The 16,474-nt window shown below is 27.3% G+C and overlaps 2 protein-coding genes across 4 annotated transcripts; one reads left to right on the forward strand and one right to left on the reverse strand.

The window, feature by feature from the left end:
* The first annotated feature begins 63 nt into the window (after window positions 1–63).
* Window positions 64–5,699, forward strand: Uba2 (Ubiquitin-like activating enzyme 2). Its single transcript, XM_011642084.3, has 8 exons — window positions 64–407; window positions 927–1,081; window positions 1,202–1,489; window positions 1,651–1,718; window positions 3,806–4,024; window positions 4,104–4,361; window positions 4,544–5,136; window positions 5,246–5,699. The coding sequence occupies exons 1-8, from the start codon at window positions 264–266 to the stop codon at window positions 5,483–5,485; spliced, it is 1,965 nt and encodes a 654-aa protein (XP_011640386.2). The 5' UTR covers window positions 64–263; the 3' UTR covers window positions 5,486–5,699.
* Window positions 5,700–5,902: 203 nt separating this feature from the next.
* On the reverse strand, window positions 5,903–16,467 carry LOC148935898 (lipase 3-like). Of its 3 annotated transcripts, none has more exons than XM_089080030.1 (9): window positions 15,362–16,467; window positions 12,409–12,703; window positions 10,789–10,987; window positions 9,553–9,667; window positions 8,929–9,172; window positions 8,145–8,303; window positions 7,789–7,873; window positions 7,113–7,255; window positions 5,903–6,343 (listed from the first exon to the last, which is right to left on the reverse strand). In XM_089080030.1, the coding sequence occupies exons 2-9, from the start codon at window positions 12,598–12,600 to the stop codon at window positions 6,161–6,163; spliced, it is 1,320 nt and encodes a 439-aa protein (XP_088936156.1). In that variant the 5' UTR covers window positions 12,601–12,703; window positions 15,362–16,467; the 3' UTR covers window positions 5,903–6,160. The 3 variants fall into 3 exon arrangements, with proteins under 3 accessions (XP_088936156.1, XP_088936157.1, XP_088936159.1); XM_089080031.1 differs by lacking the exon at window positions 15,362–16,467 and adding an exon at window positions 15,158–15,172; XM_089080033.1 differs by lacking the exon at window positions 8,145–8,303 and having other exon boundaries at window positions 15,362–16,466.
* Window positions 16,468–16,474: the final 7 nt, after the last annotated feature.

The raw sequence follows: 16,474 nt of genomic DNA on the forward strand, positions 1-16,474 counted from the left end.
CGTTAAGGCGCCTTTACATGTAATCATCAAGTGTCAAGCACAGTATAAGCAGATACAGTAGGCAGTTCACTTGTTTTTTCATAAAACGACGTTTTTCCATAAAGAAACATTTGTTCGTTCGTTCCGTTAAGCTTTTTGACAGAAAGATAAGAGAGTGATTGTGATTGGTCCGTGCATTCCGTTTTGTCGTAGATTTCCGCGCCATGGAACGCCAGCCCGAGGCTTTTCTCTGCCGGCAGCTATGAAATAACTTACTTGGCAAGATGGCGACTACGATAAACGGAGTATATCGAAATGATTTACGTGATTCCGTTTTACGCAGTAAAGTGCTCATTGTTGGTGCTGGCGGTATTGGTTGCGAGATTCTAAAAAATCTTGTTATGTCTGGATTTGCCGATATCGAAATTGTAAGTATACAATTCTGTAATAACTGACGTAACTTCACTGTTACAATTTACATGTGTAGCAGTAACAATCTAATAAATATTTACATTCCTTTTCTTTTATATTAATAATAAAAATATTGAGTATATTGTTTTAAATAATGGAAATCATGTGAAAATTTATATATTCATGCAACTGCACTCGCTTTTGCTGAATTGGTTCTTTTTTGTAAAAATTGTCTTATTTATTTGTAACATGTTTATTTATTTCTCTATGTATGTAAAACTGTTCTTGTGATTTCGTTTTCGTTATATAATACATTTCTTTCTTATTAAAAATTATTTAATTATTTTTTGTTTGTCTTATTTTTATTTGTGTTGATATATTGTATTAATTTGATCTTTCTTAATTTTTATTTTTTATTTTTTGTTTTTTATTTTCCATGTTTTCCATGTTATTTTTTATTTTTTGTTTTTTATTTTACATGTATACCTATGCTTTTATTATAAATATTTAAATTATTAAATTTGATTGTTTTCTAGATTGATTTGGATACAATTGATGTCAGTAATTTAAACAGACAGTTTCTGTTTCAAAAAAAACATATAGGAAAATCAAAAGCCAGCATAGCATGTGAAACAGCATTGACATTTAATCCAGATGTCAAAGTGATATACTATCACGATAGTATCATATCGTATGTTTAAGTATCTTTGTTACTAATCTTGTTACTACACTTGTTACTGTATCATTGATTCTCAGTGTTTGTATTATTTATTTAGAACTTCTTTTTAAAATTTCTTATATATGTTTACAGATCAGAATTTGGCCTATCTTTTTTCAAAAGGTTTACTATGGTTTTGAATGCTCTTGACAATAGAGCAGCTAGAAATCATGTGAATCGTATGTGCCTGTCAGCAGATATACCATTAATTGAATCTGGTACTGCAGGTTATGAAGGTCAAGTTGAACTCATTAAAAAAGGCCTAAGTCAATGTTATGAATGTATACCTAAAGCTGTACAAAAGACTTATCCTGGCTGTACCATTCGCAATACACCCAGCGAACCCATTCACTGTATAGTATGGGCTAAGCATCTCTTTAAGTAATTATTGTAGAATAATCTGCATTAAAATAAAATTTTGTATGTTATGCTTTCTTAATCAAATTTGTGATTTTGATTTAATTTTCATTTCTATTTGTCAAAAATTTCTTTTGATTTCTAAACAATTTTTAATGATTTATTTTATAATGTAAATATTGCAGCCAATTATTTGGAGAAGAAGATCCTGACCAGGATGTTTCTCCAGATACAGCAGATCCAGAAGCAACTGGTAATGTAAATCGTTATATTGTGACATTCATAATTATATAATTTATAAGTATATACATAATACAACGTGTGTGTGTGCGTGCGTGCGTGCGTGCGTGCGTGCGTGCGTGCGTGCGTGCGTGCGTGCGTGCGTGCGTGCGTGCGTGCGTGCGTGCGTGCGTGCGTGCGTGCGTGCGTGCGTGCGTGCGTGCGTGCGTGCGTGCGTGCGTGCGTGCGTGCGTGCGTGCGTGCGTGCGTGCGTGCGTGCGTGCGTGCGTGCGTGCGTGCGTGCGTGCGTGCGTGCGTGCGTGCGTGCGTGCGTGCGTGCGTGCGTGCGTGCGTGCGTGCGTGCGTGCGTGCGTGCGTGCGTGTGGTGTGTAAAATTATGTACATGTATAACTCATAATTAATGTCATATTTTTTTTATAATTTAGGCATATTTAGTTTCGTGAAGCAATTTATAGTTATCTTCAGACGTGTTTATAGAATAACACGTCTGTTTCTTTAGAAAGTGATTTTCTGAAAAAAAAGAGGAAGTAAAGACGTTTCAATACAAGTATTTGCTATATTTATTAGCATACTTAATATTTTGCCACTACATTGTATATGCAATATCAATTTTTTTTTTTTAAAGATCATTATAATTCAGAGTGATCAATCGGAGATTTATCCATTTACAAAAATAGCGAAAACTCATCCAAAAAGTTGAAGAACTGGCAATTTTGTTCTTTTATACTGTTACAATATCTATAATATTTTGAGACAGAATATTTCGAAAAGTATGTATTTTGGACATGTTATAAAAGAGTCCAAAGAGGACAGCATGATAATATTGATTCATTTGCAAATGACATAGAGATACTGTTGATATCTTTTCATGATCGCTGTTCTTTTAGATAGTATTATTTTAAATAATGCAGTATGTCTTTATCGCGTAATGTGATGCCTCTAATTATTTTAGATATAAAAGTATGAGATATATAATCATCATAAATTATTATTATTATTTTTATTTTTAAATAGCTCTAATCCTTAAAGTGTCTTAGCTTTCTCCAGCATTCCTCCCTCCATTCCTACCCTCTTCATTGCCATTCTCTTCCAGTTTCTCATTTCCATCATCATAAGTCTTTTGATTCATTTAACCGTTTCAGTTTTGGCCTTCCTCTTTTTCTTTTTTCCTCCAGATCTCCAAAAATTGTTTTTCTTACACTTCCCTCCTCCATTCTTTCCACATGGCCCAACCATTTCAATCTTTTTATTCTTATAGATCTGACTATGGATGATCCCTACTTAATGATAAAGTTAATAGTTCATAAAATTTTATATTTTTTTTGACATATTCTGATATAAAACCTCTCATAAATTATTTATTTTTTATAATTGTACGTTAATATTTTTATGTAAAATAATAAGAAAAGTGCTTAATCTGAGAAAGCATATAGTTGTTTTAAAATGTATGTTATTTTAAAAAAATAACATACTTGCGTACTATTAATTGCATAATTTTTTTTTAAATCAACTATGCTTTTTTTACACTAAGCTTTTTTACACTAAGCTTTTTTACACTAATTTGTATCATTATTCTAGGCATAAAAATATTATGATACAATTATCCACTAGAAAATGGATTACGGGATACGTTACATTTTATATCAAAATATGCCAAAATAAAATATAAAATATTTCGTAGACTACTAACTATTTAATAATTATACCTTAATATTTTTATATCCAGAATAATCAAGGGAATCATATTATGTGATAATAATATATTTAAAATCATGATATATCTTAAAAAAATAGCAATCATGAAAAGATATCAACAGTATTTCCATCTCATTTGCAAAGGAATCAATGTCATAATTATATTATCCTCTTTGAACCTTACAACATTTTATTTAAAATGTATACTTTTTCTGAAAATGCATACTTTTTAAAATATTCAGAGAACATTACTTTGCATAATAATTTAACTCGTAAAAATTATAAAAATGTTTCTAAAGTTATTAAATTTTTTGTTGTGTTATTTTTATTTTGTCTTATCACTATTATTATTATTTATTATGATTATTATTGTTTATGCAAAATAAATATATTTTGATATTACAGATACAGCAGGAGAAGGGGCTTTGCAAACGGAAGCTAATGATAAGGGTAATGTTAATAGAATTTCCACGCGAATTTGGGCTCAGTCTTGTGATTATGATCCGGAAAAACTGTTCGTTAAACTCTTTCATGATGATATCAAATATCTGTTGAGCATGGATAATTTATGGAAAAAGCGTCGACCTCCAACGCCATTAAATTGGAGGGAATTGCCAGACGGAGGTTTGCTCTTATTTATTTTATATTCAAATATTCTTTTTAATTGTTTCAGTGAGAATAATGTATTTATATTTTTCTAAAGTGGCTGGATGTAGCAAAGAAATCAATCAACCTGGATTAAAGGATCAACAACGATGGAGTATTTCCAAATGCGGTTCGATTTTTACGGAATCGATAAAAAATTTAAGTCTGGCATTGAAAGCTTCCCAAGCAAAATCACCAGACAATCATTTGATTTGGGACAAAGATGATCAACATGCTATGGATTTCGTCGCCGCATGTGCCAATATTCGCGCGTATATTTTCGGAATTCCTCAAAAAAGCAGATTTGATATCAAATGTTAGCAATTATATGAGAACAACTTTATTCAGTTACCTTTCTCAAGTTTTACTCTTCTTTTTTCTTCACAATTTCAATATATGTTTTATTTTATTTTCAATATAAGAATCATTGAAATCAATCAGTATATTATATAAAATTTCAATTCTAATTTTTATTTTAACATAATTCTTAATCTTCAGCAATGGCTGGCAATATAATCCCAGCAATCGCTACTACCAACGCTATAATCGCGGGTATGGTAGTTCTTCATGCTTTTCGGGTCCTTGAGAACAATCTACGAGCCTGTAAATCTGTCTATCTGCGTTTAAAGATGAATCATCGTAATCAACTATTGGTTCCGGAAAAAGCAGTGAATCCACCCAATCCGCAATGTTACGTTTGTGCACCTAGCCCACAAGCTATGCTAATGGTTGATACTTCCAACATGACTATTAAAGAACTGGAAGAATTAATACTCAAAGATAGACTCAATATGATCGCTCCTGATGTAATGATTGATGGAACTGGTGCCGTCATCATTAGCAGTGAAGAAGGTGAAACAGAGAGCAATAATAACAAAAAATTGGAGGAATTAGGGATCAAGGATGGAACAATTCTCAAAGTTGACGACTTTCATCAGAATTATTCATTAACTATCTTTGTAGTTTATCGGGAAAAACCCGATCCAAAGGATGATAGTCCACAATTTTTAATATTGACGGATAAAAATATACTTCAACCGCGGGAAAAGAAAGAAGAAGAAACGGAAAAGTCTTCCAGTTCTAATGGTCAAGTGAGTATTTTTAATATTTCTTTTGATTAATTTTTTAATAATATTTCTTTTTTTTTGAGATTATTGATTTAACCGCTTATTTTAAACAAATTTAAAAATTTTTGTGCAGAACGTAATCGAGATATTAGATACAGCTAAAAAACGCAAAAATGATACCGAAGTTGAAGTGCCAACTAAAAAACTTAAAATAGAAGTTGATAACAATGATGATAGCAATGATGTTTGCATTATCAGTAATGACAACATACTTCATGATAATTCATCCGAACTGAAGAAATCAATATTGACCAAACGGAAATTTTCTGACGATAACGATTGTGTGATAGTATCTGATGATCATAATTATTAATGGTAAAAGTAAGTAAAATAAATGAGCTTCAAAATAAAGACAGGTATGATTCAAAATGAAAAGTGAAGATTTGAAAATATTTAAAGTGAAGAATAAAAAATAAAGAGATAAAAAAGATTACAAAAAGAGAATCGTTTATGTGAAGATTAATTTGAATATTATATTAAATATTAAATGATTCATGTACGAAAAAGTAAACAATCTCTTCCTTTTATATGTGTTTCTTTTAATTATATCTATGATATCCACAATTAATTTCGTATTAAGATATGCGGTTATACACAGGCAGGATTTAGATGCATCATACTTTAAAACGGTCTCACTTTCCTCGTGCGGATAGACTTCAGTCGATTGTCAAAGTAGAGAAGCGAAATAGAAAGAGAGAGAGAGAGAGAGAGAGAGAGAGAGAGAGAGAGAGAGAGACATTCGTGATTCTTTATTTAGTTAGATAATAATATAAATATTTCGCAGTGTTCGGGCGATGTATCTTGGTATATAACCGATAAACATTTCTGTCATTTCTTGCTCATTATATATTGTTATTTTCCATTTATCTTTTTTTATAATTATTCTTTTCTCTTGTACTTCTTCCGTCCTTACACTTTGAATACAATATTTATGAATCAGAAAGAACTTAATTTTTTTCGCAAAAGACATCAATTATTTAATAATAGATTAATTAATATTCCATTCGTTCTTTTGCTTAATATCAAACCTCTCAAGTACCTCCATTACACGGTCATATAATAGAGTCTTCGCATCGATGGCCCAAAGAAAATCACTATGAGTGAAAGGTTTATATGGATTTTCCTCTAGCAAAATAACATTCGGCAGTTGACTATATGTCTCAAAAGCATTCTGCGAAAATAAAATATGAAAAATGATAAAATATTAACAATAATAAATTAAAAAATGTAAGCAATTATTACTTAAAGACTATTTCCACATATGTACATAAATAATAATACAGATTGAACAAAGAGTATCAGGAGAGAAAGTCGAAAAAGGAATATGTATGATAATAATAAATTTTTTATGATGTATATCAAACATTGTTTTCAATGTACCAATTACACAAGAGAATATGAAAGAGCGTATTTTGGAAGCAAATATAAATTCAGAAACGATAAAAAATGTAAGAGTATTATTTATGTATTTGAAAGTGTATTAAAGTCGGAGGACATCATTTTGAACATCTTGAATAAATTTTTTATTGGAATAAAATATAAAATATCTCGTAAATTATTGATTTGTCGACAATTTTATACATAACTTTATACATAAAATAAATAGAGGAATCATATCGTGTAAAAAAAATCATACAATTCCATTTAAAAAGATGAAGATGATCTTCATCTTTTAAATTATCTTTTAAATTATCTCAACCTAGAAAAAAACCGGTATGAAAATGTGTTCCTCTCGACATCGTTCTACTTTCATCTGAAACATTTTTTCGTATCCAAAATAAGAGAAATATTCAAGGGGTTCGATTTAAATGGACCACTCGGTATGTGTGCGTGCGTGCGTACGTGTGTAATTTTAATGAAATTTTATTTCTTTAATATATTTTTTCACAAAATGAAAAACATTATAATATACAAAATTAAAAATTAAAAAATATATTTACCGATGCCGTAGCAAGCGGATCATTAGCGCCATAAAATAAAGCCAAGGACGCAGTAATTCTTTTAAGATTATATTGTATGGGTGCTATTTGTTTATATCTTTTATAATTGTCGAAAAATCCATCGTCGTAGCTTTCAAATTTGTCTGTAAACAATATTAATTATCTATATAAATATAGCAGCGAAATTGAAAAAGATATTTGTTTAAAAAATGGGACCAAACTATAAAAATTGTAATCATTAATTAAATGTATATTCTAATTTTATTTAAATATTTATTTAAATGTATAATTTTTTAAATAAAAATATCGTATTACATGATATATTTTGAATATATTTGTACTCGATATTTTTGCTCGATATTGGCAAGTCTAATTTCATGCGCGCTCAAAGTGTAACTCAAAACAACTTAATATATGCCCATAGCGTTGCTATGCAATTGTTCCGTTATTCTTACTGATGCTATTTGAATGCGTCTAATGTGTATGGGAGGGAATTTTGCGCGCTATTTCGAGGTTCACTATTATGAGGTTCCAGTATATAAGTATATATCTATTCTATATTAATATGAAATCGAAACGTATATTTGATGATCTTTTTCCTTTTTCATTTTTTGAGGCAACTGGTTTATATCTGTAATTTTTGTAATTTTTTTCTAAAAAAATACGAAATACTCACGTGTGATAATATTTTGGAAATAATGAAGTATTGTTTTCACAGAAGCGCCGTAGGGAAAATGTGACAATAATTCCGGAAATGCTGTCTATAACAAATGGCTTTATTAAATATAATTTTAATTTCTCATATTAAGATAAAAAATTAAAAAATATTCTGTAATCCTTTGAATAATATTTTTAATTAAATACTAAAAAGTATAAAAGATATTAAAAACAATTAAAAGCGTTATGTAGGATGTGTTTCGGTTTATTCTACATTTTCAATTTATTTTTATTTGAAGAATCACCTCCTTATCTGTTGATTTCCAGAATACCCTGTATGATTATCAAAAACAAAATTAAAAATATATAACGTACTGTATTAAATTGTGCTGGATCGGATCCAAAAAATAGAAATAGTATTGCGATACAAGCAGCCTGAGTAATTGCTTTATCCGCACATAATGTTCTCCTTAATGTAATGCTCGTTGATGACAATGGAGCTAATTCATATATTTCATTCTGTTCAAAAAATTCCTGATAAACAAATAAAAATATAAATACAAAATATATAATCACAAAAAATTATAATAAAGGCTACATACAGTAAACGTAATACAAAAAACAAGATAAAGTGCCAAATAATTATAATTATATAACACTGTGCACGTAACATGAAACAAGTTACAGCATTGCGTTTATGTACAATTAGCATATGCTATTATGTACAATTGTTGAACATTTGCTGAGATCGCAATATCTCTGGTTATAGAGCACATAGACGAAAAACGATATAAACACTTTTATTTTTTTATACAATTATTTATTATACAATTTATCGATCGCGCCTATCCAGAATTTGATCATTTCAGCTGTTATCAAGAATCGATAATTACGGGTGCTCGCAACTTATTGATTCGTCTGAAGAGACATTGCCAGTACATTGCTCGTGCTCGAGAAGCGCTATGGCGTACACTTGGGGACGAATCAAGATCGTGTGTCTCTTGATATTATGATATTTGGCAAATTCCTCGCACAATAAACTCCATGGAATGATCTTCATGAATCGGTCTTAATACTAATATAAAACTTATATATTGAATATACTTTAATTTTATTTACAATTAATAGAAATCAAAATATAATTTTGATATCTCTTTACCTGAATTTTTGGCGTTTTTTTAACAAGTGTTGCTAATACAGGAGTCACTTCCTTCCACATGGCGATTGGAGCAAGACAGATTCCTAATCTTATTTTTGCGTTATATTCGGGTCTCATAGAAAGCAAAACAAACAATACAGTAGTTCCCATTGAATGACCGATGTAGTGTAAAGTTTTGCGTTTTGTATAACTCAATACATAATCGATCATAACTGGTAGATCTCTTGTTCCTATCTCATGGTAGCTAAAAAGGTAAATAATAAAAATATATTTTAGTTTCTCTCCTTTTCTTTTTTATTACCTAATAGAAAACGATGACAAAAACTCCAAGTGATTCCTATTCTAAATCTTTTATATTAATTTTATTTTAAATCCTTTAACTTAATTAGGAATTCTTTTGTAATAAGAATATAAAAGCATACAAAATCTATATATATTTTTATAAGTTTTCATTAAAAAAAATTTTATAAATCTCATTAAAAAAGAAATTAATTTTAAGATTAGAAATTTTAAGAAATCTAGCGCAAATAAAATAACAAATTAAAATAATAAATAAATATAAATAAAGAACAATTAAATTAACAGAATTTCTGTAAGAATATTACTTATAAAATGAAATTGTACCTAAATTGCCAAAAGTCATGATTTTGTGGTGACATTTGTATATGTGATCGGCAATAAGAATTTCCTCTGACATTTCCAAGCCATACATCATATCCTTGATCAGCTAATAAGAATGCTGTAACAAAAATAATTCTTCCTTTTATCATATTGTCGAAACAAATATTAATTATATTAATCAAAATAATATTGCTGATAAATAAGAATTATTTTTCTTAAAGCATACACAATGTTGTCACTTTAATTTATATGTTAATGTTATTTATAGAAGAAGTTAAATTGAAAAACAAAATCAGTCGATTTTGATTCCCGAAGCGGCAAGTAATAGTGCGTTTTTGTAGTTTATGAATTACTAAATCTTAATTTTCATCTTTAAAAAAATTTTAATTTTTCGAGAAAATATTAAAATATCAGCGTAAACATTTAATATCACAAATTACTATTGCACTGAGCTTTGCAAATGTATTAATTTATGTCTTTCTAGTATTCTTAATAAAACATGATTGTGCTCTCATTTCTAATAGTTCATATCCTAATTGATAAAAAAAAGTGAGAAAATTATTAATCTACAAACAAGAGCACACTATCGCGGACAAAAATCGTTTTAACTTGAATACATCTGAAAGTGTTATCGTTTATTTTGTCGTTATGTATATATTCTCCTATATGTATAATGTATAACTCGTAATATATGTATAGATTCTCTCAAAATAGATATTCTCACATATAAGCAAAAATATTATAATTTTCTTAGAAAAATTTTAATTTTATAATAAAAATCTTGCTTTAAGTTTGCCAAGGTGAACACATTCATTATAATCTTCAAAAGCGGTCATAACTAAATGAAAATATGTGCGTATGTGCGTGTGTTATACATGTAATTATTATACATGTAAGTATTATACATGTAATTATTTTATATTGTGTTCAGAACTCTGACTTTCTGTCTGATCTCTAATATTGAAAATTCTATGATATAATAATGGCTAGTAATATTTATAACTCTTTTAATTTCCATGTCTATCTATGTCATATCAGTCTATGTTTCACGATTTCACTTTTCGTATATCCAAGAAAAAAATTGCTCAATGTGTTATAAAAGCACATGAAATTGAAATGAGTAGAAAATGAAAGGCCAAGAGTTATGATCAAAGTTATATCGTTATCTACATGAAATAATAATGCTGAATTTAATTAATATGCTAAATAATGACGCAATATGTATTGACAAATATTTACCAAGGTCCTTGTCAGCGCCATATAACACCCAACAATCAGACGAACATAAGAGACCATGTTGAAGAAATATAACTTTTTTTTTTAGGCGATTATTAGACAGAGGACTCGCAGGTATTCTGTGTATTATCAAGTTATAACCATCTTCCGTTGTAACATAATGTTTCTCAGCGGGATAACCATGTCTTTCTACCAAACCGATCTGTGCAAACATAGAGGATGTTAAGAAATGATTTTAGAAATGATTTTGAAGAATTAATAATAATATTCATCAAATTAAGTATAAAAATACTTATTGCGATAGAAAAATTAAATTTCAAAGATAGAGATATTCTTTTTGCTTTTTAGCAATAAAAATAATTTGCAATAATTTTCATTTAAACTCGTACGGTCTCTTTTTAAATAAATTGACATTTCTTTAAACATTTTAAAAACATTAATATTATAAAATAAAATTATAATAATATTATATAATAAAGTAAAATTATATTATCGAAATAAAATAATCGAAAAAGATGAGTACTTTATATACGATTTTTTTTATCTAAGATATATTTTATTGCGGTATTAGCTTAAATATAAAGTAATATAAAGAGTTTCATAAAATATTCATTTTTTTATAACTTTATTTGCTTTTTTTTATAAATGAAGAGAGACATTTATTTATGCCAAAGAAGTCATTTTATGCAAAAAAGTAAGAATTATCAAAACAAAAATTTTGTTTTTATTTATCACACAGTCAATTCATAGATCCATAGATGTTAATTTGAATTATTTAATTTAATGAGATGCTATCAGCAATCTTTTGTGAAGCTTCTTTAAATATTTCTGTACAGTTCAAAATAGTGTTGAGACATTTCATAGACATTTTTTTTATAATATTTTTCGTTGTGTTTTTAAACAAAAATATTTTGACAACTGTTGTACTACTATTGTTAGTAATTAATATACAATAATTAGGATAACAAAATATTTCCTACATTAATACAATTTCTCGTCTAAACGATTAAGTCTCTTGTCAAAAATATATACCACAATAACTCTCGAAACTATAAATCGAAACATTAAATCAAATGGCCAGTAAGAATCAACGCAGTTGATAGTGTGTACTTATTTTTTAAATAGTTTATTTATGCAAAACAAAAAATATAACTTTATTTTATTCTTAACGTAATTCATAACATAATTCGAGTTTTCGAACGTTTCGGTTTTTTTTTTGAGCTATCTTCAACGAAATATAGAAATAAATTCGGAATTATAAAAAAATAGCACTGTACACAAACGTGATGATTAATTTTTATGTGTTCGTGTGATGACGACCAGTGGTAGAAGAAGTGATCACTCATCGTGATCACTTGTGCCTTTTACTTTGACTGTTACTATTGTTATGTTACCTATTATAAAAAAATTCGTTTAATCTCTTTATGACTCATATGTGATTCCGGACATTTGATAAGATTTTGGATATGTGTTTGTGTGATACGTTATCAGTTACAAATACATCTACAAATTTTGCAATGCATTTTTATATAGAATTAGATTGTTGTTACTTTTTTTAAATGAATCTTCAACATGACAAAATACTCAGTATATGATCTAAAAATATAATTTCGTTGTACTTACAAAATCTAATGTAGCTACTTTATTCGTTTTAGCTTCTTCCAAGTTGTTTATTCTCACTATATCGGGATTTTTAGGCAAAAGAGAGTTGATTATTGCTTTTTGAGAAAATGCTAAATCTTTCCAAAGATTTAATTTTGCTTCCAACAATACTGCTGTAAGCATAACTATGAAGGAAATAAATTTTATATCCATTCTCACAGTGATGTTGACGATTGTAAATTATAATTAGTAAATAATGACAGTATTATTTAACATAAATTTCGAAGTACCGATCTTCATTTACACTTCAAGAAACCTGAAAATGATATTAATATTATTTATTAATATTATTTATATTATTATTATTTTATTGATTCTTTTTTAAAATAAATATCAAAGAACTGAAGAAATTTATTAAATTGCAATATTTATAATTTCTATTTTAATTTCTAATTTTTTAAATTAAATACCCGGATACCTAGTAATTTTATTAAAACTTATAAAATTTATTAAATTTATTTGAAATTAAATAAATTGAAATAAATTATCTCTTACTACTCTACTTGAATACATTTATTTTACAGAAAATATGAATTTATTTTGAATTGTTCTATTGTTAAGACTCGGTTGTCTCTCTGCAGCCATATTGAATTATGACGTCAGAGGCGAGAAATGACATGTAAAAAATTTCTTGCGTCGTACAGCTTTGTCTTGTACATTTCCCTTAAAAGCATGATATTTTCGTATTCTTAAAACTTATAAAAAATATCAGAAAGTAAGATATCTGTCCAATAAATCACGTAAAAGTGTAAAATAAATCTTGAAATAATGGTACACTGTTTAACTATCAGAAATTACCAGATCACTAGATCTAGTTGCCACAAGTCACCTCTGATGTCACACAACTCATATCCGCGCCGCGAGAGAAGCCGAACCTTAATCCTGTCATTATTTTATTAATCTAATATCTCGATATATTTTAATAGAGAAGATAAGATCACAAATTATTTAAAAGAAATATTATTAAACTCAATTAATCATTTCTATAATATATTTAATGCATGTATGTTTATTGGGTTAATAAATAAATTAAACTGTAAATAAAGGGATCATTCAAAACCAAATCAATTTTTGAATCAATAAATGTAATTATAATTCTTCTTATAAATAAACTTCTATAATTAACCGCATTCCTAATTCTACTTCTTAATCGTTATCTGGTTATGCCTGGTTGAGAAATTTTAATATGCGGAATAAGAATTTGTCTAATAAAGATAACTTGCTTAACCTGAATATCGAAAGAAAAAAAGAGAGAAAGAGGGATTATCTTTAGATTTTATCTAAAACTTGCTAGTTGCGTGATGTATATAAAGATAAAGTTTACAAAGCACTTTATTTTTAAAATTTGAAATAGAATAGTTATGATCTAAAATAAAATAAATTAGCTCTTTGAATTAATCATAATTTAGATATAAAAGTACATTATTGATTATAATTAATTAAATTAAACACTTTTTACTTACTTTTTAAAGTTAATTTTTTCTTTGAAATTAATTTTAGAAATATTCTAAATAATTTATTTTCATAGTTCTTATTTTTTAAATACATTTTGTAAGTATTTTAAAAAGAAAAAAATTTTGTATATATTTTAAAAAGAAAAAAATATAATTTTTATACGTATAATGTCATACTTCATTTCAATTTATACTTCATTTCAAAATATTTTAAATAGAATACATATTTCAGAATTTCTAATATAATATACAAAATAATCTACAAAATTTCTATATAATTTAATATTTTTTATTATTCTGTATAATATAAAAATATTAAAATAATGTTATAAAGAGTTAATAGTTTATAAACTATTTTTAAACCATTTATAAAATATTTTAGCATGCAATAAAAGAAATGTGTACATATATACAGACACATATGCATATACATATCACTTTTACAAAATAATTTTCTTCATTGAATTTTTAGGGGATATGTACAGTTTACTTATGAAATATGTAAAATTATATAGGTACATGCATTATAAATACTTCCTTTATATTGTTTAGTTTTCCATTTTGTAATATTTACAAAATATATAAAAAAGTTTATTTAAACTAATAAATTCGAAATATTTAAATTAAAAACAATGACTTGTCTACATTATTATTTACTCGTTTTATTATTCTTTATATATTGCTTTTCTTAATATTACAAATGTATTTTCTGTATATTACAAACTGTATTTAACTGTATTTTCATTATCATAATTTTTCAAGAACTAAATTTTTATTATTTGTACCATATTGTTTGTACTAAAATTTTATTGTGTATATCATATATTTTAGATTTATTAAATTATTAATAACATTTATATTTAGCTAGACATGGAAATAGAAGTAATGAAATGCACAATTCTGAAATTTCTTATTTTTACTTTCTCATTTTTAAAAATATTAATATTAAATTTTCTATCTTCTAATTAAATAAAAGAAACAATTAAAAAATTTTAAGCAATTAATTTAAAAATTATACCTATTTTTATTATACATTCTGAAAATTGAAAATGGGAAATTTATTTATATATTTTTGTTACTTACAATGTTCATAATTCTATATCAAAACACTTTAAATTAACAATATTGGAAACTAAAAAGATTCTTTCTTTCTTCATAATAAATTATTTCCAAACACGAATCATATCTTTTGACTTTATTAAAATTTAAAGGCGTTAAATGTTACAACGAACAAGACGAAACTGAACAACACATACCTCCGACGCAACGAACAAGACGAAACTGAACAACACACACCTCCACTCAATCAAATATATATATATATATATATATATATATATATATATATATATATATATATATATATGTATGCAGAAATACTGCAATCTTACTGTGATAAATGGGAGTTATACGAATTCTCAAGGCTGGATTAAATTACATGATATTTCACTAATACTTACTAGTTATTAAATATTTAAGTTACACAAGTAAGAGCGCAGATCAAGCGGGCGTGCGCTTTCTCCCCAAATAAGAAGGGAGGGTGTGCGTTATGGCGGGGCCCGATCACGAACCAGTCGTGAAAACTCGTAATTATTTTGCGAAAAAATACCACCTCAGCCAGGAATCGAACCTGGATCTCCTGCTTACTGCGCAGGCATCTTATCCTTTCGACTACCGAGGCATGTGATGATATTTATCGCAAATAACGTGTTTAAAATAACACGTCAACAATACAATGATACATATATACATGTATTCTTTCAAATCCCCACGACCGGTACTCCAGAGAGATGATGGTCCTATTCTCTCGATGGATGCAGGTCGGACTGCAGCGGCGACACCCTCCTACGCCATTGGCAAATATACAAATAATCCTCCTGGAGCACGACAGGAGAGATTGCATCAAGCATGGCTCGAGCTCCCCGCGCGCTTTTATTTGTACAACTATTTGTACAACTAATATTTAATAAGTCGAAAATTATTGCGAATATAATAATTATTGCAAAACGGAGACATATAAGACATTTTGATTTATCTCGCTCCTCTTCCTCTATCTTCTCCCGAGCGATAAGGACAGTGCTACAGGACATTCCGTATATGTGCCATTTTATAATATTATGAATTAAAAATTATATTTTATTAAATTATGTTTTTTATCTTAAAACAAATGAATATAAATTAGTTTTATATACAATAAAATTGAAATTAAATAAATATAATTATTTTAATTTTATTGAAATTGTATTTGAAGATATTGTTTTAATTTATTTTTATTGTTTCCTTTAGTAATTGATATAACTATCATTTTAGTAATTAATTTTTTTTTAAAGAGACGTTTTTTAAAAATATAAATACTCTCTATAAATACTCTTTGTTATGAAATTGCTATGCTCTTATTATTAATTATATAAACATTTATATAATAACATTATATAAACATTTTATAATTTCCTTTTTAAAAGGAAACGTAAATATGCAAAAATTTCTACTCAACTGACTCAAATGACAAATATTAATATAAAATCGAACATAATTATTAAGCATTAAAAAAAATTCTATCATTTAAACTTACA

Source organism: Pogonomyrmex barbatus, unplaced genomic scaffold (genome assembly GCF_055798465.1).
Source record: "Pogonomyrmex barbatus isolate J1 unplaced genomic scaffold, ASM5579846v1 scaffold3, whole genome shotgun sequence".
In the NCBI taxonomy this organism is placed as follows: domain Eukaryota; kingdom Metazoa; phylum Arthropoda; class Insecta; order Hymenoptera; family Formicidae; genus Pogonomyrmex; species Pogonomyrmex barbatus.

What these genes read in the sequence shown, in the direction of transcription:
- Uba2 (XM_011642084.3), top strand. Translation starts at nt 264, where the DNA reads ATGGCGACTACGATAAACGGAGTATATCGAAATGATTTACGTGATTCC. An exon ending in AGCAGATCCAGAAGCAACTG is followed by an intron (nt 1,719 to 3,805) that starts GTAATGTAAATC and finishes TTGATATTACAG; the next exon opens with ATACAGCAGGAGAAGGGGCT. An exon ending in CTTCCAGTTCTAATGGTCAA is followed by an intron (nt 5,137 to 5,245) that starts GTGAGTATTTTT and finishes ATTTTTGTGCAG; the next exon opens with AACGTAATCGAGATATTAGA.
- LOC148935898 (XM_089080030.1), bottom strand. Translation starts at nt 12,600, where the DNA reads ATGGATATAAAATTTATTTCCTTCATAGTTATGCTTACAGCAGTATTG. An exon ending in CATGACTTTTGGCAATTTAG is followed by an intron (nt 9,173 to 9,552) that starts GTACAATTTCAT and finishes TTACCTTTTTAG; the next exon opens with CTACCATGAGATAGGAACAA. An exon ending in AAAAAACGCCAAAAATTCAG is followed by an intron (nt 8,304 to 8,928) that starts GTAAAGAGATAT and finishes TTTGTTTATCAG; the next exon opens with GAATTTTTTGAACAGAATGA.